Source organism: Hemicordylus capensis, chromosome 1 (genome assembly GCF_027244095.1).
Source record: "Hemicordylus capensis ecotype Gifberg chromosome 1, rHemCap1.1.pri, whole genome shotgun sequence".
In the NCBI taxonomy this organism is placed as follows: Eukaryota; Metazoa; Chordata; class Lepidosauria; order Squamata; family Cordylidae; genus Hemicordylus; species Hemicordylus capensis.
Genome location: NC_069657.1, coordinates 71,428,023 through 71,454,248, shown reverse-complemented (window position 1 = coordinate 71,454,248; position 26,226 = coordinate 71,428,023). Strand labels below are relative to the sequence as shown.

The following is a 26,226-nucleotide window of genomic DNA, read 5'->3' as shown; positions in this document are numbered from 1 at the left end:
ACAACTTTAAAACATGAGATAAGACATACAACACATTAGATAGTCACAGAACCAAAAAAGGGTGAGGGGAGAAAATACAAAATACAATACAGAAAAATTTAAAAGGGATTGTTAACATCAGATCAATTTTTAAAAATTTACTTAGGTGCAATCTGTGCAAAAACTCAATAAAGCCTTTAGGTCCTCCTAAACCACCTCAGCAATGCAACTGCCAACACCATTCAGCACAGTTGTGGCTGTTTCAAGCAGCAGTTATGCAGGGAGACAGGAGGGGTGGGGCAACAGCTTGGAAATTAGCAGTGAATGGCCTGTTCAATAAAAATGTTGCAATTTTTGAAAACATTGGCCATCTCAGGGCAGATCTGATTTTGTGACAAGTAGTGAGAAAACTGGTGAGCAATGGCTACCTCTCTCAAGAGAGCTGACTCTTCCAGGATACAAAAACAACTTGGTAATGTGCACGGATACCCATGCATAATACTTTACATTACTGGAAAACAAGAGACTTCTGCCTAGAGTGGCCTCAGAGAAAATGCTAATCGACACAGGCCAAGGAGCCAACCTGATGGCTCAGAAGTGCCCAGTCTCAACCAGAGCCTTTGGCTAGTCTAACCAATTAATTATTTGATTGACAAAGTTACACAATTAAAGTTTGCAAGCCTGAAAATTGGAATCAAAGAACTCCTATTTGCAAGAGGAGTTCATTAGAAAAAGCAATCGAAAATGGTAAACTAGGACTTCAGAACTCTAACTAGTGAACCCAAAAGCTGAGTAATTACCTAAGAGTGCCATTCTCTCCTTTGTCCAGGCTGGTAAACCGACTGTACAGACGAGTAATCTGACTGTGAGAAACTGGAAAAAAGAGAAATTAGACAAACTTAGCAGCAACATTTTAACAATTAATACACCTCACTGAGTACAAAATAGAAGTTTTCTCATGGTAATTCAGGGGCCAGAATTTTAGGCCCTTATTTCATCAAGGGCCTTAATTGAAATCACAGGGCCCTTATTTCAACTAAGACAAATGTGAATACAGTGAATATTTATTTATATTTATAATATATTTAACTAAGACAGTACTCTGTAGGCAAAACATTCCACTATCCATACATATCCTTGTGATTAAGCTAAACAGATATACTTCTTGTTCAAAGAACGTGCGTAGCATAGATGAGAGAAGTATAGTGAAGCCTTGCAAACCGGAACAAAACATTTACTCGCTGGCCTGGCTGAGTTTACTGAAACAGCCTTCCAAACCTCAGTTTCATTCAAAGTTAGGTAGTGTGGAAAGGCTTCTAAGCAGGAGAGGAGAGCTGGTCTTGTGGTAGCAAGCATGACTTGTCCCCTTAGCTATACAGGGTCTGCCCTGGTTGCATCTGAATGGGAGACTTGATGTGTGAGCACTGCAAGATATTCTCCTCAGGGGATGAAGCTGCTTTGGGAAGAGCAGAAGGTTTCAAGTTCCCTCCCTGGCTTCTCCAAGATAGGGCTCAGAGAGATTCCTGCCTTGGAGATGCCGCTGCCAGTCTGTGAAGACAATACTGAGCTAGATAGACCAATGGTATGACTCAGTATATGGCAGTTTCCTATGTTCCTATGTTTCCTAAGCATGGGACTACAGACGTGCATGCGCTCACAAGTTTTTTGATGTTCATTCAGTTAATTTTAAATCCTGCTCAGGTTGAATCAGGAAGATCCCACTCTGTATGCATGTGTGCACACATTGCCTTGATACTGCCACCCAGAACAAAACTCAATCTGCACACAAATGAAAAAAATTAGAGAGAACACTGCTACAGACTTCAGATTGTTAAACTGCAAAAAGATAAAATTTACTCTAGAACAGTTCAAAACAGTAGTTCTTTTGGAAAATTTAGTACAAAGAAACAGCAGCCATATGAGCATAAAGGAATAAATAAAATAGAACACACATACAATCTAACCTGCATCTAATACTGTGTCTTAACCCAGAGTCCTTACCAGGAGTTTTTCTTATAATCATCTCTAATCTGCTTCTGACACAAGCCTGGCTTTCCCCCTTGCTCAGCTTTAGGTCTGGTTCTTCCTTTCCAGTACTGGAGGTTCAATTCCAGACTGTTCCTTCAGCTGCTTTGAGGGTGTTTCAAATCTCAAGCAAGTTTTCAGCTTAACTCTCCCAGTGATTTCTCAGCTCTTAATTAATCAAATTATTATTAATAATAATAATAACAATAATGATGATGATGATGAAGTAAAAATATTATGGGACTTCCGACTACAAACAGACAAACATCTGCCACACAATACACCAGATAGAACTGTAGTCGAGAAGAAAGAAAAACAAGTTAAAATCATCGACACAGCAATACCAGGGGATAGCAGAATAGAAGAAAAAGAAATAGAAAAAATCACCAAATACAAAGATCTACAAATTGAAATTGAAAGGCTGTGGCAGGAAAAGACCAAAATAATCCTAGTGGTAATTAGCGCCCTGGGTGCAGTTCCAAAAGACCTTGAAGAGCACCTCAACACCATAGGGGCCACAGAAATCACCATCAGCCAATTACAAAAAGCAGCTTTACTGGGAACAGCCTATATTCTGCGACGATATCTATAACAATTGACAATAAAATTCAGCCATCCCTGGCCCTTTGAGGCCATGGACTGGAGTCCTAAGGTCCGGGGGTTAGAGCGCCTCTGCACGAAGAGCATAAGCAGGCAGTTGTGCAACCTTATTTCATCCTTGCAAGTGGATGTTATTAGTCTGGCCCTGCCAGAGTCCCCAGTTCAGACAGCAGACACCAAAAACATGAAGACCAGTTGCAGTGAGATTTCAAGAGGCTCATTCCTTAAAATAGTAATCTTGAGATCTAGACTTCTCTCCATCTTGAAGTAAGGTTCCTATCCAGATACTCTCAACTTCTTTCTGATGGTCCACTATTTGGAAAGTTTATCTAAAATTCCCAAAACATCAATTTTACATCCCCTTTCTGTGGATGGTTCTAGTTTCTTACTTTTAGTTTACTCAAATAGACATTTCTTAATTGCATGAACACCTCAACCAGAACAAAGTACTAAACCTATTGATTTAGCCGAGAGCTAAATGGCTGCTAAATACTTTAAGCTTAGGCAACTCTGGAGACTTGTGTGCAATGGGTATGATTTACTTCTCAGCCTATCATTAATCTGAAGTCCCTTCTAGCCCAAGCATTTAAGTTGCTCAACTGTCAACCCTGACCATGAAGCTCTTTTAAAAGCAAATAATTTTAAGGCAGTCTAAACTGAGAAGATACTTGTTGGGCTCAAGGAACATACAGGGGACCCTTGAAAATTCTGTGAATGTTAACGCCACTATATTCAAACAACAAACCTAACCCAAAAAATTGGGTTATGTTCTGTACGGGCGGCTCGTGAGGGTTTAAAGTGTAAATACACAGTCTCCCACCACTTCAGTGTTTAAACATTAAACCTTAAATTTACACTTAAACCCCAGAAGCAGCCTGTGCACTAGCTGAAAAACATGCAGGCTATTCCTGGGAGTTAAAGGTTTAAATATCAATTCCCACACACCAGGGAGTCTTAGGGGTGCAGCTGGATTTACCCCGAAGTCACAGCAGGCTATCAGGGACCAATTCACACACAATTCTGGTTTTCCCTGAATTAGGGCTGCGCATTCTGGCTTAGCCCAAATTATGTCCGGGATTTAAAAATCCTCTATTTTCAGCGGCTTTTTAAAAAAAGCCAATGCGTCTGGTATGCCCCAACACTTCTCTGATGTGTGGAGGGGCCACTGCCGATAATGCGGCTTTTTTCAAAACTCGAAATTTCATGGTTTGTTTTTTTTAAGTATTTGGTGGGTGAACTTGTGGAATGCAAAGTGTCAGCAGAGGACACTGCTTGGCAATTTGTCTCATTGATCTTCTGCAACAGTGACGATAATGCGGCTTTTTTCAAAACTCAAAATTTCATGTTTGTTTTTTTAAGTATTTGGTGGGTGAACTTGTGGAATGCAAAGTGTCAGCAGAGGACACTGCTTGGCAATTTGTCTCATTGATCTTCTGCAACACTGAAGTTAAAGCAAGCACAAATGGGAACTGTCAAACTAACAAAAACGTCTCATGCCCAGAAGTGATCTTTCTTTTTCTTTTTTTTTTTTTTTAAGGAAAATGTATTTCTTGGGAAGAGAATTTGTTTGCATAAACTAGTGCAGGCTCCATCCTCTCCATACCCGCCGCTGCTGTGCTCCTCACTCACAGGGTAGTGGCTAGGCTCAAGGGGTTGTATCCAGCACACAAGAAGCATCCTCCATCTGCCTGCCTCCCTGAGCAGAATCAAAAGCAGCACTGCAGCCTGCAGCCTTGCTTGAGCCGGTGCCACCCCTTGGTTCAGCTCGGCTCATTGTGCCCATCCTCCAGCTGCCAAGAGGGAGCCATTGCCACTCTCCTCCCCCTCCCCCACAGAGTGTCTGGCTGGATGGCTGCTCCCATGTTGTGTTATGATGCTGATGATGATTATTATGGTGGCAATTATTGCTAACCAGAAGGAGCTTCTTGCACAGAGGAGAAAAGGGAGGGGAAAGCAACAGGACAGGGATTCCAAGCGTTCAGGTCACCCAGCAGCCAGCCCCAATCTTCTAGCCTGACAAGAGAGACTGGGGGGAAATGAGGGGAAACAGGAAAGAGAAGGTGCAGGGAAATATTTTAGGTTGGTATAGTCATACCTCACCTCCTCCTCTGGGATGTGATTGGTTGTGGGGGGGGGGGCGGACCTGGAGCAAGCTGTGGGAATACACAAAAAAAATCTGCAGGGAATGCAGAGAGGAGTTCAGCATTTCCTAAATGGAAAAGCTTGCAAATAACCAAAAACAACCCCTGCAATAACTAAACCGATTTACAAGGAAGTTGCCTACAAATGGGAGAAACCACGGGAGATATACTTGCAAAAGTTAAGCATCTCCTGTATATCTAAACATGTTTTTGTTTAGCAGCAATGTACTGCTTTGCCATGCTCCGTCCCTCAGTGTTTTTAAAAAACAATTAAAAAAACATTTTTAAAGAGGCTTTTTAATGTTCCATCTTTGGTTATATCTGGTAGGTTCTTTAGTTTTTATAATTCTCAATTTTTAGCTTTTAAAATAACTTTTGATTTAAAACTAAATTCTATTGTGATTTTAGCCTGACTTTTAACTTGTTTACATTTAATTTTATTACATTTTTTACACATGGTATCTATTTTATTGTTGTGAGCTGCCCTGAGCTGTAGTGTACTGAAGAGGCGGGCTATAAATATTTTAAATAAATAATAATAAATAAATACTATCATTCAAAACAAAACAAAAAATCTCTATACTTCTCTGGTCTATGGCACTGGTATTTGGGACCAGGGCATTTTTTTATCTATGTTTTTGCAGAATTTAAGAAGCCAGGTTTCCATGTGAAAAAGCAGAGGCCTGTCCTCCCACCCCCACCTCCTCCATCTGGGGGCAAGGCAACTGAATATGGCGAATATGGCAAATCTCAGTGGCCACCAAGCCCTCCCTTAAATTGTTTTTATTCTGTAGTGTGAACTTTGCTTTTGAACTCTAACATTCTTCTTCAACAAGCAGGGATTTTAGAACAAGGTTGCAATTGAAACTCATTCTTCTCATATCAAGAAGCTAAGGTTACACAAGATTAGATTGGACAGCCGATTGATATTAAAGGAAACATTTGAGAAAGTATTATGAAGTGCAAGCTTCTCAGATGGAAAACAAATTCTTATCAAGAGTAACTGTTGATAAATTTAATCTGGACACTGGTGATGGCTGAGGCAAGAACATATGATTTACATTTCAAAGTCCAAGTACAATGGCATGTATTTCAACAAAAGAGTTCAAAGAGCCATCTTAAAGAGCATTCTCCTGGACCTTTCAGGAATGTTCAGTACCATTGACCATGGTTTCCTTCTTAGCCACTGTAATTTTTATTGTGATGCCACGCTGAGGTTTTCATTTTACAACGAAAACACTTCTAAAAAAAATATTTCACCCAATGTTAGATGATGAGACAGACTTTCTAGTATTTAGCTGGGTTTGCAAAAATACTATCACAAGAGCGTGGTGGTATAATTAAAGATGTATCTGACTGCCAACTATTCAGATAGGTGCATTCAGTGTTTCCATCTTATGGATTAAAAAGGAAAGGAATTTATGTGCAGTCTTGCAAAGATAGGAACTCCTCTGTAGGGTTCAAGAACAACAACAACAACGGATGGCTTTTATCTCAAGTGTATTGGTGGTATTCTCAAATCAAATCCAGTCAGTGCCAACAGTATGGTTGTGATAAGCAGCACAAAACCAGGGTAGTACAATTTGACTATTTCTGCTGCCATTACATGTCTCTTAGGAATGGACGTGAAAGTATCCCACAGTATTGACATTAGGCATTGCAGGGGGCTTAGGGAGATATGATCTGAATAGTATCTCACATAGTTGTCCATGACTAAGGCTGGTGGCATGAGAATGTTGAATACCAACGTGATGATCGATATGATATAATCACATTATCTTTCACAGCTGTTATGCAAATTCTTGTGAAATTTCCTGCTCTTATATGTTGCCAAGATCACTTTCAAGAATGAAAGTTCTGCTGTTGTGCCAGAAACATGCTCTGCTGTGCCAGACATACCTCCCCATTTCTATTGACTGTTGAAGTTTCACATTATTATTCAGCTTCAATATATCTGGACCCATTTCTTAAATGCTTAGTGATACAGATTTACTGAAAGATTGGCTGTTCATTATGTAATTAATACTCTTCAAGAATTGCCTCCTACTTTTTTTTTTAGAGAAATCATTTTTAAAGGGGATTTTACATTTCAGATCAACAAGCTGATGTAGGGTTAAATCATGTTCCAAAATATTGCTACTATTATCCAGAGATGTGGGTTTTCTATTTAAAAATACAGAAAAGTTGCCAATGCATTTTTAATTTACATAAATATTTTATCAGAAAATTTTACTACACACTTTTTCCTGATGCCCTAAATAGACTATGATCTGATTTGGTTTGTTATTTGACCTGTATATTTAGTTAATCCTGTCCAATACCATATTATTTCCCCGCTGTATCTCAAAGTTTTTCAAGTAGCTGAACTTAATTATTTGGTTTGGGGGGAGAGGAGAGAATAAATAAAGACACTTAGTGTGGTTTGAACGTTATAGTGAAAGTAATTTAAAACTATGTAGCAACAAGTTTAAATATTCAAAGCATATACATACTCTCACACACTTCCTAAGGATAACCACCTAAAAAACTTTAATTACAACTATGAAATTGCCACGCTTGCCTAATATTGCATTGGTACCCATTCACTGTTATTAAATGAGTTATATAGAACAATTACTTGTTCTATAGTTAGTTGAGGGAGCTGCACGCCCTCAACTCCTACCTGTGGCTTCCAGCAGCATCTGGTAGGCCACTGTGCGAAACAGGATGCTGGACTAGATGGGCCTTGGGCCTGATCCAGCAGGGCTGTTCTTATGTTCTTAATTTAAGAAATAGAAATTTTTCCACAAAACAAGCATGTGAAAATATTCAACATCTCTATCCTTTACTACTATTTCACTACATTAGGCTTGGATCACAAAGTTGTCCTTCCGCTAGCTGAAACCTTTTAACATCCTACAGGATGGTATAGGAGACCCCTTTCTTACACCACTGAACAGGAACTAGACATATTGATTGAATAGCTGTAAAGAGGTCTGAACTAGTTTGAAATAATGCAGGACAATGTTGTTTCACTTCCTCAGTTAGGGTGGTCTAGCTCTGACCAATACCTGAATAGGAGTTTGCTTGTGAATTCCAGGTAAATCACTCCAAACTCCTTGAAAGAGTGGAACATAAAACTAACATGAGATGAACCCTATAGTTAAACCTCTAGCACATCTACTGGGTCTATACTGATTACCTAACACTATGTTAAAATATTTCACATATCAAGCATTCTGAAACTCAAATTCTAGAATAGATTGTAATCCTAGTTATTCCATTCTGCATATTGGAAGATGTGTTTAAATTTCATTTTTCTCTCATGATACTCAAAGTGCTCAACAAGTCTCAGTTTGAACAAATTTCACTTTTATTTATTTATTTTATTTTTACATTTTATATCCCGCTCTTCCTCCAAGGAGCCCAGAGCGGTGTACTACATACTTAAGTTTCTCCTCACACTTTATGAGCATGTCTGCCAATGAAAAGCAAAGAATATCAACATGACGCTACTTATATACTCATTTTATGTTCCCTTAACAATCCTACTGGTAAGCAAAGGCAAATATGGTTTAAGCTTCCCAGAATATAGTATAGTTAGAGATCAATGGCAGTAACGGGGCAATTTATTTATTTATTTATTTATTTATTTTATTTTTGCATTTTTATACCGCCTTTCGTTAAAATATAGCCCCAAGGCGGTTTACAAAAGTTAAAAACATACAATAAAAACACAATAAAAACAACATGCTAAGAGTATAAAAACATATAAAAACAAGCATAAAACAATACAACAAATAAAAACACCCAGAAGCAGCAGTAAAAACGATTATGTAAAAGCCTGGGTAAAAAGCCAAGTCTTTACAAGCTTTCTAAAAGCCATGATGGAGTCCGAGGAACGAATGGCCACTGGGAGAGCATTCCAGAGTCTGGGGGCAGCAACAGAGAAGGCCCTGTCCCGAGTGCACGACAGCCGGGCCTCTCTCATTGTCGGCACCCGGAGCAGGGCCCCCTCAGATGTCCTCGCCAATTGGGCAGGAACCCTTGGGAGCAGGCGGTCCCTCAAATACCCCGGGCCCAAACCGTTTAGGGCTTTAAAGGTCAAAACCAGCACCTTGAATTGGACCTGGAAACGAACCGGCAGCCAGTGCAGCTCTTTCAAAATGGGGGTGATATGTTCCCAACGGGCAGCTCTGGATAAAACCCTTGCTGCCGCGTTTTGCACTAGCTGCAGTTTCCGGATATTCTTCAAGGGCAGCCCCACGTAGAGCGCGTTACAGTAATCCAGCCGCAACGTGACTAAGGCGTGGGTGACCGTGGCCAGATCTGCCTTCTCGAGAAAGGGACGCAGCTGGCGCACCAGCCGAAGCCGTGCAAAGGCACCCCTGGCCACCGCCTCCACCTGAGCTTCCAAAAGCAGAGCCGGGTCCAGCAGTACCCCCAAGCTGCGTACTTGCTCCTTCAAGGGGAGTGCAACCCCATCCAGAACTGGTAAAATCTCCTCATCCCGATTGGCTCTCCTACTGACCAACAGTACCTCCGTCTTGTCCGGATTCAATTTCAGTTTGTTAGCCCACATCCAACCCATCACGGCCTCCAGCCCCCGATTCAGGATATCCACCGCCTCCCTAGGATCAGATGACAAGGAGAGATAGAGCTGAGTGTCATCCGCATATTGCTGACAACTCAGTCCAAATCCCCGGATGACCTCTCCCAGCGGCTTCATGTAGATGTTAAACAGCATGGGGGACAAGACCGAACCCTGCGGGACCCCACAGGCCAACGGCCACGGGGCCGAGCAGTAGTCCCCCAGCACCACCTTCTGGACCCTCCCTTCAAGAAAGGACCGGAACCACTGCAACGCAGTGCCTCCGATTCCCATACTCGAGAGGCGGCCCAGAAGGATACCATGGTCGATGGTATCGAACGCCGCCAAGAGGTCCAGCAGAACCAACAGGGACGCACTCCCCCTGTCTAGTTCCCGGCGTAGGTCATCCACTAGAGCGACCAAGGCAGTCTCAGTCCCATACCCGGGGCGGAAGCCAGATTGAAAAGGGTCCAGATAATCCGTATCATCCAAGACCCTCTGCAGCTGGGACGCCACCACACGCTCTATCACCTTGCCCAAAAATGGAAGGTTAGACACAGGTCTATAGTTGTCCAGGCTGGAGGGATCAAGGGAGGGCTTTTTTAATAGAGGTCTTACCACCGCCTCCTTAAGGCACGATGGCATCCTGCCCTCTCTTAACGAAGCATTAACGATCACCTCCAGCCATCTGCCTGTCCCCTCCCTGGCAGCTTTTATTAGCCATGAAGGGCAAGGGTCAAGAGCGCAATAGTATTTCCATGGCTAAATCCACAGCAAGCAACACTTGTTTGCTTTTTACAGTGCTTGTTTAAGTATGCTTGTCAGAATAATTTGCCAATACAATATTACTGTATATAAAAACAGAAAAATTCAGTAGCTTCTGGAACATCCAAGGACAAAACAGTAAACTAACTGTGAAATGTCTATTTTGATTGATTAAGTACCATCAAATCAGTGTCGACTCTTAGCAACCACATAGATAGATTCTCTCCAGGATGATCTGTCTTCAATTTGGCCTTTAAGATCTCTCAGTAGGGATGTGCACGGAACTGCATGGGAGAGGCTCAAAAACGGTGGGGGTGCTGCTTTAAGAGCGGGGGAAGGTACACTTACCCCTCCTGCCTCTTTTTCCCCACTGGTGTCTATTTTAGTCAAATCCCATTGGGGCGGCAGTGTATCTCCTGCAGCCCCATTGCCCGGATATGACTGGAAGTATCCGACATGCCTGCACGCACTGGTGCTCACAGGCGTGTTGGATACTCCTGGTCATATCTGGACAATGGGACAGCAGGGAGGTACGCTACCGCCCCGATGGGATTTGACTAAAACGGACAGCGGCGGGGGAAAGCGGCGGGAGGGATAAGAGCACCCTCCCCTACTCTTAAAGTAGGACACCCCCGCTGTCAAACTGGTGGAACTGCCTGTTCTTCGAACTGGTTCGGAAGCCCATAAAGGGCCTCCAAACTGGTTCTGTGCACACCCCTATCTCTCAGTGGTGCATTCATTGCTGTTGTAATCGATTCCATCCACTATGCTGCTAGTCATCCTCTTGTCTTTCCTTCAACTTTTCCCAAGATTATGGAGTTTACAAGGGAGCTGGGTTTTCTCATAATGTGGCTGAAGTATGATAGTTTGAGTCTGGTCATTTGTGCCTCAAGTGAAAATTCTAGATTGATTTGTTCTATGATCCATTTGTTTGTTTTCCTGGCTGTCCTAGATAGGCAATATTTATCTTCAATAATATGAAGGAATTGAACAGGAAATAAAGTAGGGTGAATTTACATTTGGATTCATCTTAATTTGGAGAAGGATGGAAGCAATGCAATTCTAGCAGAGGACAAAAAGAACATTAAATTTAAGAACCAGAGAAAAATCTAATGAAACCTGGAGAACAGAGCAATTTTCACAAGTTAAACATGCAGCCATCCTGACCAGTTACAATGATAAGCAAGCAAATGTCAGGACAGGGTTGTAGTTTGTGTGAATGCAGGAATTAATGGTATGTATGACAGGAATTTAGGTGAAGCAGGCGAAGAATATATGACTGAGAACAAATGTATAGCAAATACCCTCTAATAAGGAAAATAGTTGGAGACACACTATGATGAGAAGATAATTGTAACTCTTTGATAAAGCAATTACAAGTGACCAGCTGTACAAACAACTTGGCATTAAAAGAACACAGAACAGAAAGGTACTGAAACAGAGGGACCATGCTCTCCAATTGTTATAAAAGGATAGTCAAATCAACAAGATTCTTGAAGAACACCATCCAACACCATCAAAACAGTGTGTGCACTGCCAGAGCCTCAGTTTCCACCTTCACTTGACTGGACTGGCCACCCAATGAGAGAATATAAGTATGAATGCATAGGTTTAGTTACTATACTGATATTGGATTAATAAAGCACTTGTGTTTTAACGAACTCCTGGTTGTGGTCTCTTTGTCGCTTTCTCCTTATCCATGCTCCCGCAAGTCCAATTGGGCTTTGTACTTGTGGCACAAGCACAACATATCTAATGTGAAAAACTATGAATCTCGTCCTAAACATATATCTCAAATGAAATGGTCACGTCAGACCTAGAATTTTTGTTTCCTGGTGAGCACATACTCCTGGCAGGGATGTTGTGTGAAGCCGCCAAATGCCAGTTCCCACACCAGGCTTCCTGAGATTTGCCCAACTTCCAAAACCAGGATTTGGGTTGAGTGGCAGAGAATCTTGGTAGAATCTTGTTAACCCGGTTCCAGAACTGGTAGTTCACATGACATACCAGCTGGGAATGTGCACTCACTGGGAACTTGAGTGCTGCTATCAGAGCATGCGGCAAGGGCTGCCAAAAAAACCAAACACCTAAGTATTTCTGCAATGAAAACTCAAATCGTCAGGGCTGACCCATACTTATGCAATCATATCCATGACTATGCAAGCACATGACTTGTTAACTGGCACAAAACTCAGCAACTCAAGAATTTCAGCTCTCATTTAACACCCACCCACCCCTCTCTAGCATTCAAGACAGTTAAGTTAACATTGAATTTGGGTGGGCAGCAGTGTTCCCTCTAAGGCGTGTGCATGTGCACACACACAATTTAATTTAATTTTAGGCCCTGCTCAGGTTGAATCAGGAAGGCCCCATTCTGAATGCACATGCGCACACACTGCCTTGATACTGCTGCTCAGAACAAAACTGGGGGAAAATTAGAGAGAACACTGATGGGCAGTGCCTGGCAAAAACTCAGAAGTCAGATGAGATTATGCAAGACTTCCTGTGGTTAGAAGTGGGGCTTCAATATTCTATAAAGCTCATAGTCCCTTCTCTATATCTAGTAGAAGCCAAGTTATGCAAAATAAACATATTTGCTTAAATTGCATGATCTATACAAGAACAGGCTTGGCTTCATGTACAGAATATATATAGTCCTGCTCATAAGGTTCATCTATACAGGTGCTGGACAGACACTCAACCATGCAAAGATTTATTTCTCCTTCAACAGGATAGAGATTTAAGATCTCCCTGAGAAAGCAATATTTAGCGACTAACTTTAGCTTAGTTTCCTGAATTACCCTTACTTGCTATCAGTAGACCTACTATCTGAACTATCTCTATGGCAACTACAGCAGTTGCTTACACATAAAGTAATTCCAAGAAGCCATTTAGAGTATTTTTAGCTTCTTTCAATGCAGTTAAGAAATTGGAAAAAGGTGAGGCTGGTCATGTGAGAAACCAGCAGCCCAGAACACACCATCAGCATCATTAGGAATTTGAGGTTGCTAATTTGGAGGATGGATTGTCCTGTCTGAATGTTTGCACTTTAGAATTAACTATTCATTTAGTCAAACCAGTCCCATAACATACAGTAAATTCATCTGGCATCTCCTAATCATGGCACAGTGCCCATCAGACATGAACAGCCATTATTCACTACACATCAAATCAACTGCTGAACTTGTCTCATAGAGGTGGCGCAGAACAAATTGATGGGTATATGTAACTGGACTTTAATAATATGTAATGTATTATTTATGCTACAAGGCAATGGATACCATTGGATTAGCTATAGAAGATCCACACTTGAGCTTCCAACTAATTCATGAATTCTTCAGGTGGTTTTAACCAATTCACTAACTCAGTCTTTAGTTTCCCAGCTGTAAAATAAAAATGATGGTGACTTCATTGGGTTGTTAACCTTCAGAACAAGGTTAAGGTTACTGCATGTTCATGTTAGAACTTCAATAAACTTGTGGTAAGCACTTCTCAGAGACAGACAGACATGTACTAATCACATTATTTCTCAACCTTTTATGTAGCAAGTACCCCTTAACTTCTGAATAATTTTCCAGTGGATTTCACATTTAGAGTAATGAGTGCAACATTCAGGAAGACAGGCCATGATTTGACATATGTCCAATCTAGGGTGGGTATGGTTGCTACCTTTTACACCAGAGGTGCAAAACATGAGTATGTACCTCGGCTAGGGGTGATGCTGTCCAAAGCTAGGAAGCCTAATTCCAGTGTCATGAAAAGTGTGACATGCCAAATTATTGCTAGAATATATAAAGTGCTGCACATTAAGTGATACACCCATTTTTTGCCATCATTTTGAGATGAGAAAGGGGAATGGTACAGATATGGAAGAAGAGGGGGAAGAAAGAGAGAGACTGAGAGATGGGGTGGGGTAAGAGATAGAGACAGACAGACACTAATTCTAGGCAGTAACCAGCAGCAAAGACCAAGCTGGAAAGGCAGCAGACACTGTTCTCGTCATCCTCCTTGCTGGACTTGTGCCCCCTCTCCCACTAATCCCTATACCTCTGCCTGTGTCTTTTGTACACCATGGGTCATATATTCCAGACACTTAGAAACTATGTACTAATGCACCTCAGTGAAACACCTCTAGCTCATTCACATTCTAAAAGTGTATAGGGACATTAGGAAGCTGCCATATACCGAGTCAGACCATTGGTCTATCTAGCTCAATATTGTCTACACAGATTGGCAGCAGCTTCTACAAGGTTGCAGGAAGGAATCTTTCTCAGCCTTATCTTGGAGAAGCCAGAAAGGTAACTTGAAACCTTCTGCTCTTCCCAGAGCGGCTCCATCCCCCCAGGGGAATATCTTACAATGCTCACATGTGGTCTCCCATTTAAATGCAACCAAGGCAGACCCTGCTTAGCTAGGCGAACAAGTCATGCTTGCTACCACAAGACCAGCTCTCTTCTTTGGAGAGGAGTATCCAGGATGTGACAAATAATGCTTTTTTTTTTTAATACAGGTTGAAACATTCACATGACAGAAAGGCTTAATTTTAATTTTAACCTGAATCTGTTTTGAATGCTGACTTCTGGAACAACATACTAGTAATTTTAAAAGTGCATGTGCAGACATAGTTTAGTAATATTTATATACTGCTTTTCAACAGCCAGGATTGGGGAGAGAGCTTCTAGGAATGTATTGCTATTTTCTATAGTCCTCTCATATAAAGACTTGGGGTAGTTAACTTAAGCAGCATAACATCCCATTAGGGCAGGATAAACTAATTCCATTAACACACACCCTACCCCACCAACTTAAGCCTCTTATTTGTGGACAAACTATCAAAGTAAGGAAGATCTTCATATGTCAGCCATAAAAGAACCTCTCCCCATATGCTTTTAAACTCCAGAAATTCTCTTTTTCAAGAAGTCAACTGCAATGATTAATTTGATATACTAACAAAAGTCAAATTAGAGTTGTACTCCACATTAGAAGGCAATCCTGTAAAATCCATCTTTTACCAAAAGACTATCAGCCCCATTGTGCCAGGCCTACCAGATCAGTACTTGGGCTACTGACACCTGCACTCTTTGGCAATAAGGCAGCCGAAACAGATGTCTCTCAAATTTGATCAGAGGCACGCCTTTGGGCTGTATTGAGGAACATGACCTCTGGTGTCACGTGGCAGAGAGGATGACCAAATGTTCCAGAGAAAAGGCTCCTGTACCTTTACCAATTGCGTGGAAGAGGACATTTCGGCAGCTGCCGCTTCTCGCTGTGTCCCGTGACGGGGGAAGCGGCACCTGCTGCCGAAGCTTCAGTCCTAAGGACCCGCTTCTCAGCTGCATCAGGCAGAAACCCACTGGGCGCCTCCCCTAGGGCCCAAGACAATATATTCCTCAGGAAAACCAAACCAAACCATCCTCCGTTGGGGAGGAAGGGAGCGAAAGGGCGAAAAAGGGGCTTTGGCGGCCCTTCAACTGCCCAGAGAAACCAGAGGCTTCAAGTTCTACCGTTTGAGATGAAAGCGGGTACTAAGCACCAACGGCTCCTCCACACTCGACCCAAACACGCTCGCCGTAGAAAAGGTGAAGAACCAGAGGAATTCATCTGCCCCTTTCCTGGCGAGACGGCGAACCATTTTCGTCTTCCTCGCCAGAGAGAGACGGAATGGCCCGGGTGGGGAGCAGGCCAGCCCACCCAATCCCCTCCCCTCACTAACTGCCTCCATGGGTACTACTCACAGCCCGTCTCCTTCTTGATCTCCTCAATCTCCTCGTCTCGAAGCAGCGTGGACGCCCGGGAGCCCATCGCAACCGCCGCCGCACCACAAACAACCAGCTAAAGGAAGCGCCAGAGAAACTTCTCTGGGTCTAGAACCGGCAGTCCTCCGTTTGGCTAACAGACAGCGGAAGCCAACTGACGACAACAACCTTGCGCCAACTACCGACACTGTACTGACAAAGCGCGCTACACCCCCTCTTATCACCTTAGGCTGCTGCTGCTCCTCCTCTTCGGCGAACCACTATAGCCCCGCCCACAGCGTTGCGCCTGTGCAGAACGACGCTCTTTAGGCTTCGTCCGTCGGCCCAGTTCCTCCCGCCTGATTCTGACGTCACCCCTGGCTGTTCTAAACCGTCTTGCTAAGAACTACAACTCCCAGAATGCAACGGCAGTAATAGTGCCCTTTTATTTGGAAAAGTAGGCGTTGGCCCTTGGAAGTATTATTGAAGGACCCCAATATATTTGTTAGTATGTATAATATCGCAAAACTCTATTTATTATTATTATTATTTGTTTACACAGACAGGTATTATTGACTGGTTTGTTTTATCCAGACAGCGAGTCCTTCCCAAGGACCTGGGATGGCTGAATTTTATTATCAATGTTGTTGCTGTTATTATTATAGATATCGCTGCATAATATAGGCTCTTCTTCTTCTTCTATTATCATTACAACGTAAAACAAAATATTATAAGGCTTGTAAGCTTAGGTTTCCTGTGGTAGTTACTTCGCTTCTTTGGGCTCCTTGTTCGTTCTCAAAGGAAAACTGTGAATAAGAAAAGCTAGTCTTGTTCAGCCAAGGGATGGTCGTGCAACAGTTGGTGAGGGCATGTCTTTATTTCCTGCTAGTGAGCTTCCCAGAGCTATTTCTTTGATCACTGTAACAAAAAGACATAGAAAAGCCTTGTCTTGATCCAGTAGGGCTTTTCTTATGGTATAAATCTCTTCTTTTTCCCTTGAAGTTCCAACCTAAGAGCCTTTAAAGTCAAAGTTTCTTAAAGAGCAAGGTAGGTCTGCCTTAATGGGATCACAAGTGGTTGGAGCAAGTGAGTCTTTCAATCTCTAGAAGTATATGTGGTTGTCACTGGATGTGGTGATGACATTGGTCATTGAGAGGGGGGTTGCAGTCATCTATCAAGAGATTCTCCCCATTTCCAGGTGCCCTGTCAGGCAATCTCAGAATTTTGAGTGTTTGTCCTTGAGGGTGGGCCTCCGAGATAGGCTGGGGATTTTGCTGGTGTACCCACCACCCCACTGCACTTCAGTCTCCCTACCTGAGTTGGCAGGGGTGGTCTCGGAGATGGCATTGGGTTCCCCCAAACTTATTGTTTGGGGGGATTTCAATGTCCACGCTGAGGCCCCCCTAGTGGGTGCGGCTCAGGATTTCATGGCCTACATGGCAACCATGGGCCTGTCTCAGTTGGTATCGGGCCCTACCCACATGGCAGGACATACTCTGGATCTGGTTTTTGTCGACCAAGGAATAAATGATCTGGAGATTGGGGAGTTTGAGATAACTCCCTTGTCATGGACAGATCATCCATGGTGGGGTTTAGCTGGACTGTGCTGTCTGCCCTCTGCAGGGGTGGTGGAACGAGGATGGTCTGCCCCCTAGAGGCTTATGGATTCGCTTGGATTTCAGATGGCCCTCAGGGAATTGCCAGTGTCCAGAGCTGGTGACCCTTTCGAGGCCCTGGTTGATCTCTGGAATGGAGAGATGACCCGGGTTGTTGACAAGGTTGCTCCTAAACGCTCTCTCCAGCTTGGTGGAGCCCGATCTGCTCCTTTGGTTTTCCTCGGAGCTTAGGGAGATGAAACAACTCTGGCAGCAGCTGAAACGACGCTGGAGGAAGAGTCGTCACGAATCCGACCGAACACGGGCTAGAGCCCATTTTAGGAACTACTCCATGGCGGTGGGGGTGGCGAAGAAACATTTTTTCTCCGCCTCCATTGCAACTGCTTAGTGTAGACTAGCGGAGCTGTTCCGTGTAGCAAAGACATTGCTGCACACATCCCCCCAGATAATGGGGGAGGAATCATCTACAGCCCGTTGTGATCAGTTTGCGTGTCACTTCGCGGATAAAGTCGCTTGCATCCGTGCCAATTTGGACTCCAGAGTTTTGGCAGTTCTGGCAGACATGCCTCTGGTACCATCTGTTCCCGTTGTGTTGCATTCTTTTCAGTTGGTGCGGCCTGAGGATATGGACAAGATTCTGGGCAGTATGCAGGCAACATCGTGGGCTCTTGACCCTTGCCCTTCGTGGCTAATAAAAGCTGCCAGGGAGCGTACAGGTAGATGGTTGGAGGTGATTATTAATGTCTCATTAAGGGAGGGCAGGATGCCACCATGCCTCAAGGAGGCAGTGGTAAGACCTTTATTAAAAAACCCTCCCTTGATCCCTCCAACCTGGACAACTATAGACCCGTTTCTAACCTGCTCTTTTTGGGCAACGTGATAGAGCGTGTGGTGGCATCCCAGTTGCAGAGGGTCGTGGATGATACGGATTATCTGGACCCTTTTCAAATCTGGCTTCTGCCCCGGATATGGGACCGAGACTGCCTTGGTCGCTCTAGTGAATGACCTACGCTGGGAACTTGACAGGGGGAGTGCGTCCCTGTTGGTTCTGCTGGACCGCTCAGCAGCGTTCGATACCATCGACCATGGTATCCTTCTGGGCTGCCTCTCGAGTATGTGAATCGGAGATACTGCATTGCAGTGGTTCCGTTCCTTTCTTGGGGGGAGGGTCCATAAGGTGGTGCTGGGGGACTACTGCTTGGCTCCATGGCCATTGGCCTGTGGGGTCCCGCAGGGTTCGATCTTGTCCCCCATGCTGTTTAACATCTACATGAAGCCGCTGGGAGAGGTCATCCAGAGACTTGGACTGAGTTGTCAGCAATATGCGGATGGCACTCAGCTCTATCTCTCCTTGTCACCTAATCCTAGGGAGGTGGTGGATGTCCTGAATTGGGGGCTGGAGGCCGTGATGGGTTGGAAGTGGGCGAATAAACTGAAATTGAATCCGGACAAGATGGAGGTAATGTTGGTCAGCAGGAGAGCCAGTCGGGATGAGGAGATTTTACCAGTTCTGGATGGGGTTGCACTCCCCTTGAAGGAGCAAGTACACAGCTTTGGGGTACTACTGGACCCCGCTCTGCTTTTGGAAGCTCAGGTGGAGGCGGTGGCCAGGAATGCCTTTGCATGGCTTCGGCTAGTGCGCCAGCTGCATCCCTTTCTCGAGAAGGCAGTTCTGGTCACAGTTACCCATGCCTTAGTCACGTCACAGCTGGATTACTGTAACATGCTCTACGTGGGGCTGTCTTTGAAGAATATGCAGAAACTGCAACTAGTGCAAAACGTGGCAGCTAGGGTTTTATCTGGAGCTGCCCGGTGGGAGCACATCACATCCATTCTGAAAGAGTTGCACTGGATGCCAGTTCGTTTCCAGGTCCAATTCAAGGTGCTGGTTTCGACCTTTAAAGCCCTTAACGGTTTGGGCCCGGAGTATCTGAGGGACCGCCTGCTCCCAAGGGTTGCTGCCCGCTTGACGAGGTCATCTGAGGGGGCTCTGTTCCGGGTGTCGACAATGAGGGAGGCTAGGTTGTTGTGCACTCAGGACAGGGCCTTCTCTGTTGCTGCCGCCAGACTCTGGAATGCTCTCCCGGTGGGTATCCACTCCTCAGTCTCCATCACAGTTTTTAGAAAGCATGTCAAATCGTGGCTTTTTACCCAGGCTTTTATATGATTGTCTCCCCTGCTGCTTCTTGTATTTTGTACTGTGTTTATGCTTGTGTTTTTATTTATTTATTTATTATTATTATTATTATCATCAGATTTGTTTTTATACTTTTTAGCTCAATATTTTAATGTGTCTTTTTTATAATCGTGTTTTTAAATTTTATTGTGAGCCGCCTTGGGATTTTCTTAATGAAAGGCGGGGTATAAATTTAACAATAAATAAATAAAATAAATTGGTCACTACTAGCTTGGATGGTTTTAAAAGGGGCTTAGACAAATTTGTGGAGGACAGGTGTATTAATGGCGTAGCCTCCGCTCTTCCCTGTAGGTTTCTCAAATACAATCTGGTGGGACAGTGTGTGAAATAGGATGCTGGACTAGATAGGCCTTTGGCCAGATCCAGCAGGGCTGTTCTTATGTAGCTCTTGATTTTGAGACAATGAAGTAAGAAAAACCCATGGGACAAAGTGATTTCTGCATCAACTCAGCAACTGTCTTAGATTAATTTTGAAAATCCAATCCACTTATGGGTGGTGACTTATCTGCCTTGGCCCTGTATTATTTGGGCATATAATATAGTGAGTCACGTGTGCCTAAAGCCATTCAGCCCTCATTCAAGTAAATAGGGCAGAGCAAGCAGGGCAACCATCTCAGGCCACACTCTTTTTAACCCCCATTAAAATAAACTGGAAGGGGACACAAAATGGCTGATTTGTTCCAGAACCTGCATCCTATCAGGGCTCTCTAATGAGAGCCCTGCAAGTAAACCACTAAAGCCCTAAACGGCTTAGGCCCTGGGTATCTAAGAGAGCATCTTCTTTACTACGAGCCCCACCGCCCATTGAGGTCATCTGAGGAGATCCGTCTCCAGTTACCGCCAACTCGTTTGGTGGCTACACAGAAACGGGCCTTCTCAGTCGCTGCCCCGAGATTGTGGAATGCGCTCCCTCATAGGCGGAACTTGAGGGGGCAGGCAGGGCACGTGCCCTAGGCGCCACTGAGGTGGGGGCGCCACACCAGTTCCTGCCGCCCCCACCCCATTGCCCACCTGCCCAGCCCCAGGGCCCCTCAGCCACTTGCCTCCAGCTCCGGCTGATCAGTGAGGCCTAGGATCGGCAAGGCCTGCAAACTGCAGAGCTCTTCTCCCCCCGCCTCTCAGCTGATCGGCAGGTGGGCGGGGCTTCCAGAGAGGCCTCCAAGTAGGCCTCCCTGAAGCCTGTACTCAGCAGGCCAAGCAAGCCAGGAAGGAGGAGGCAGGCAGAGTCCTCTGCAGCAGCAGACGACGACGACCCTCTGCCCAGACCATCCAGCACAGCTTTTGCCAGGTAGGCTGTGAATTCCTTTTTGTGGTCCCCTCCCCATAGGAATCTGCTTGCCATAGGGCTTTGATATGGGGGGTGGGGCGAGGCTGAGAAGTCTCTGAATATTTAATTTAAAACAGACTGAAAAATGTGCTGGCTTTAAAAACAAAAACTATCTAAAAAGGCCTATAAGTGGCTTGTTTCAGGGCAGAAAATTACAAAAACTTCTGGAACAAGTATATTTTATTTATTTTCATTCATTCATTTATAAATGCACTTATGTTCAAGTTGTTTTGCAACCCAGAAGGTCTGAGTGAGAACTGTGAAGCATGTGTTGTGCTTTTATTTTATTTTATTTTATTTTTCTTGTGTGTGAACTGCTCTCCAATAACTTGCAGGGACTTCAGGGTAAATCTGGCCAACATGTGAATGTAGCACCTCCATTCCAGAGGAGATGTGTGTTAAAGGGCTTTAAAAGCCTCGTGTGAAAAACCTCCTGGAATCAAACTTTACTGAATTTGTTCAGAATTCTGAGAAAACAAACATAGGCTCACCCTGCATGGTTGAAAGTCTCCTTTACTAATCTGCAGTGAGGGGGCCATTTTAATAATTAGCGTTGCTAGTGTGTTCTAGGCATTAAAAGTAGCACAAATATATAGTACTCAATGTATATCACTATATACTGTGAAGTGTGGATGTGTGTATTCAGTGAAATGTATTTCCAGGCAGCATACTTATTTTGAAATATCAGATTTAAATCCTTGGGGGCCTGGGGTGTGTGGAGGCCCTGGACTTTGAGGGGCTGGAGGCCCATTTTAAAATCTAATCTTGGCCCATTCCAACCTTGCTATGCCCCTGGTGGTCACTACACATGGGTTTCTGCACAACACCTGCACAGAAGAAACTTCCATGAAGAAAACGTGTCTCTTGTAAATTGACCTTGAATTTTCCATCCATGACTGGGATATCTGAGAGTTAGAGTCAATAATAATAGAACAGCACACTGCTTGTGACAGGAAGGGGCAAATAACAATGATTTCTTAGTCTGGCAGGGGCTGGTTTTGGCCCTGGCAGAACTTGGCTGTCTGCTCCTGTTGCAAATGCCTCTGTCTAGTGTGGCAAACTAATGTATCCTCCTCCTTCTTGGTGTCAAAGTAAGCACTAGTGTGGTGAATGCACATATACCCCATCATGAGCCAACAGTCATCAAAAGACAAAGGCTGGCAGGAATCATTCACTGGTTTATACAGATGAAACTCAAAAAATTAGAATATCGTGTAAAAGTTCATTAATTTCAGTAATGCAAATTAAAAGGTGAAACTGATATATGAGATAGACGCATTACATGCAAAGCGAGATAAGTCAAGCCTTAATTTGTTATAATTGTGATGATCATGGCGTACAGCTCATGAGAACCCCAAATCCACAATCTCAGAAAATTAGAATATTACATGAAACCAATAAAACAAGGATTGTCAATAGAACAATATCGGACCTCTGAAAAGTATAAGCATGCATATGTATTCAGTACTTGGTTTGGGCCCCTTTTGCAGCAATTACTGCCTCAATGCGGAGTGGCATGGATGCTATCAGCCTGTGGCACTGCTAAGGTGTTATGGAAGACCAGGATGCTTCAATAGCGGCCTTCAGCTCTTCTGCATTGTTTGGTCTCATGTCTCTCATCCTTCTCTTGGCAATGCCCCATAGATTCTCTATGGGGTTCAGGTCAGGCGAGTTTGCTGGCCAATCAAGCACAGTAATCCCATGGTCATTGAACCAGGTTTTGGTACTTTTGGCAGTGTGGGCAGGTGCCAAGTCCTGCTGGAAAATGAAGTCAGCATCCCCATACAGCTCATCTGCGGAAGGAAGCATGAAGTGCTCCAAAATCTCCTGATAGACGGCTGCGTTGACCCTGGACTTAATGAAGCACAGTGGACCAACACCAGCAGATGATATGGCTCCCCAAATCAACACAGACTGTGGAAACTTCACACTGGACTTCAAGCATCTTGCATTGTGTGCCTCTCCATTCTTCCTCCAGACTCTGGGTCCTTGGTTTCCAAACGAGATGCAAAAGTTGCTCTCATCAGAAAAGAGGACTTTGGACCACTGAGCAACAGACCAGTTCTTTTTTTCTTGAGCCCAGGTAAGACGCTTCTGACGTTGTTTGTTGTTCCGGAGCGGCTTGACAAGAGGAATACGACATTTGGAGCCCATGTCCAGGATCCGTCTGTGTGTGGTGGCTCTTGATGCACTAACTCCAGCCTCAATCCACTCCTTGTGAAAGTCCCCAACACTTTTGAATGGCCTTTTCCTGACAATCCTCTCCAGGCTGCGGTCATCCCTGCTGCTTGTTCACCTTTTTCTTCCACACTTTCCCCTTCCACATAACTTTCTATTAATGTGCTTTGATACAGCACTTTGGGAACATCCAGCTTCTTTTGCAATTACCTTTTGAGGCTTTCCCTCCTTATGGAGGGTGTCAATGATGGTTTTCTGCACAACTGTCAAGTCAGCAGTCTTTCCCATGATTGTGATTCCTAATGAACCAGACTGAGACACCATTTAAAGGCTCAGGAACCCTTTGCAGGTGTTATGGATTGATTAGCTGATTGGAGTGGGACACCTGGAGCCTAGACTGTTGAACCTTTTCACAATATTCTAATTTTCTGGGATTGTGGATTTGGGGTTCTCATGAGCTGTACGCCATGATCATCACAATTATAACAAATTAAGGCTTGACTTATCTCGCTTTGCATGTAATGCGTCTATCTCATATATCAGTTTCACCTTTTAATTTGCATTACTGAAATTAATGAACTTTTGCATGATATTCTAATTTTTCGAGTTTCACCTGTAGACACACACACACCCCACCACCTTCTTCTTTCCCTATTTTGCTAGTGGCTGTTTGTGCAGGTGATCCTCTAGGACAAAGTCATGTTTTTTAAAGTATGAGATGAGACAGAGAAAATGACACTTGGAATCCTTGCATAACTCCTGACTGTTGTTCTAAGTTTTTTACAGAGATGGCTCATGTTTTCAGGTTTTGATCAACAACCATCTTTAGATGGTACAGTGTTCCTTTTAACAGGGATTTCCAGATATTGTTGACTACAAGTCCCATCATTCCTGTTTGGACAGGAATTTCAATGCTTGCCCTAGGTGCTATTTTCTCTAGTTACGCCTCTGCGCTCCCTGCTGAGATACGATCCTCCCCATCTCTGGCAATTTTCAAAAAACACGTGAATCCCCATCTTTTCACCCAAGCTTTCTCAACTTCCTACATTTTTGGGGTTTTAATCTCTGGTTTATTTTTAAATTGTTTTAAGTTTTTTGTATATGTTTTTAACTGGTGTTACGCTATTGTTAACTGCCCAGAGACGAAAGTTTAAGGAGGTGTACAAATTTGATAGATAAATAAACAAATATATAAATAAATTAAGCAACTGTAAAGCTACATGTAGATGTAATTTGATTGTGTAAACATACTCGAGGAACATTTTCCCTAGTTTCTCCTTGATTCTGCTACCTTTGAGGTCACTCTTATCTCATTTCTGTGATGGTGCCTGCTTACTGGGTTCAGTGTGCTCTTGTCTGATTTCTCTTCTACAGAAGTTTGTTAGATCCAAAACTAGAAAATAGAAGATACTAGCAGGAGATGTGATGCTCAGTTGTGCTCACTGGCTCTGTATTGTTCTGAAATAAATGCTATTACTTGCAGAACTAGTCTTATGGTATGGCAAGCTTTTCAAATAAGTTACATTCCTCAGTCAACAATGACTTGTAGGCCTGCCCCAGGGTTCAGGTGACTTGTAATGCTAGCTTGTTTAGATTGCTCTGAATTTCTACCTTAAAGATAGCAACATTAGCCAAGACTTTAAATTATATATTCTCAATAAGTGGTGGTGATAAGTGCAAGCTCTCGGGGCAATGGAATTTGATGTGATAACATTGTCCAGAAAATTGGCTCTGTTGAATGAGGAGATTGCTAATTTGATTCCACACATAGTACAGTACAAGCTGAGTTCATAGATTACCTTTCATCCCATTCTAAAAACAAACTGCAGTATTGTCTGGTAATATGCTTTAAATCATTTCTGCCTTTTGAGTGATGTATTTAGGGGTGTGCACGGACCGATTGCTGCGGTTCGGTTGAACATCCCCCCACCTCCAGGCTGGTTGGATCGATGAACCAGCTTGAACTGATTTACGATCAAACTGGCCCAGTTCATAGTGGACTAGTTTGCGATCAAACCGGTTCTGTACATCCCTAATTATGTGTCCCCCCCACCCCACAAATGACTTTTAGTCTTGCAGCGCTAAAGACTTGCATGTTTTACTATCTAAAATAAAATTATAGCATTTAGGATTGGTTGAGAGAGATTACTATCTTAGCATTCACCTATTGTGATCTCCCAGAAGCCCTTGGAGATAGAGTAGATTAAGTGCAGAAATAAATTTATGTACAGAATGCTCAAACTTATTTGTTTAAGGCAGTGATCTTCTTCTTCTTTGTGTTTTTTAACATTTATATGCTGCTCTTTCTCCAAGGAACCCAGAGCAGTATAGATAGTTAAGTTTCTCCTCACAACAACCCTGTGAAGTAGGTTAGGCTGAGTGACTGGCCCAGTGTCACCCAGTGACTGGCCCAGAGTCACCCAGCAAGTATCATGGCTGAATGGTGATTTGAACTCAGGTCTCCCCGGTCCTAGTCCTGCACTCTAACCACTACACCACTCGCTTTGGTAGCCACCTGCCTAAATTACAAAGGCAGGGGATTCTTGAAAAGGGCCTCTGAAAAAGCTATCAATTTAGGCAAATTCATTGGGGAAAGGTCATCTTATAGATACCTGGAGCCCAGACCATTTAGTTGTTTTATAGTGGATGGCATACAGACCTTTGGCAGAGCACTGTTGATGGAGAGTTGTGCTCATGCAAGGATTTTTGCTGTGAGTTCAAGGAGTCCTTGCATGAGTGCAAATACTTCTGTCTGTGTACACGGCTTCTGAAAATAGTGCAGTGCTCCGTTGAAGGTCTGGATGCTGCCCAATATTTATATTCTGCTTTTCAAAGACTTTAAAGCCAGAGACCAACACTGAAAACATAGCCAATAGAGAACTTTTTTGTGTTGACGTACTATGATTAGGGATGTGCACAGAACTGTCGATGGCCAGTTCGACGGCGGGGGTGGGGGTATCTTTAAGGAGCAGTGAGGGTGCTCCCCCCCCCACGTTTCCCCTGATGGTGCTGTGATTAAAAATGGTCCCATGGGTCAGCAGTGTAACTCCTTGACACCCCCGTGCACGTTGGAATGATAAGCACGCACACCAG

At 43.6% G+C, this 26,226-nt stretch overlaps 2 protein-coding genes across 10 annotated transcripts in view; one reads left to right on the top strand and one right to left on the bottom strand.

Moving 5' to 3' along the window:
• Positions 1–16,017, bottom strand: part of CHP1 (calcineurin like EF-hand protein 1) — a 49,708-nt gene extending 33,691 nt beyond the window's left edge. The window contains exons 1-2 of the mRNA XM_053285827.1: positions 15,816–16,017; positions 780–852 (exon numbers count right to left, since the gene is read on the bottom strand). Coding sequence (XP_053141802.1) covers positions 780–852; positions 15,816–15,882 — 140 coding nt within the window. The 5' untranslated portion in view covers positions 15,883–16,017. The remainder of the gene's footprint in view (positions 1–779; positions 853–15,815) is intronic.
• A 29-nt stretch (positions 16,018–16,046) lies between these two features.
• EXD1 (exonuclease 3'-5' domain containing 1) overlaps positions 16,047–26,226 on the top strand; it is a 57,303-nt gene continuing 47,123 nt past the window's right edge. For 3 of the 9 annotated variants that reach the window (XM_053285815.1, XM_053285811.1, XM_053285808.1), the window contains exon 1: positions 16,047–16,323. In XM_053285815.1, coding sequence (XP_053141790.1) covers position 16,323 — 1 coding nt within the window. In that variant the 5' untranslated portion in view covers positions 16,047–16,322. Of the gene's footprint in view, positions 16,324–16,558; positions 16,677–20,898; positions 20,917–26,226 lie in introns of those variants that run through there. The other 6 variants (XM_053285812.1, XM_053285809.1, XM_053285813.1 and 3 more) reach the window with 5 other exon arrangements.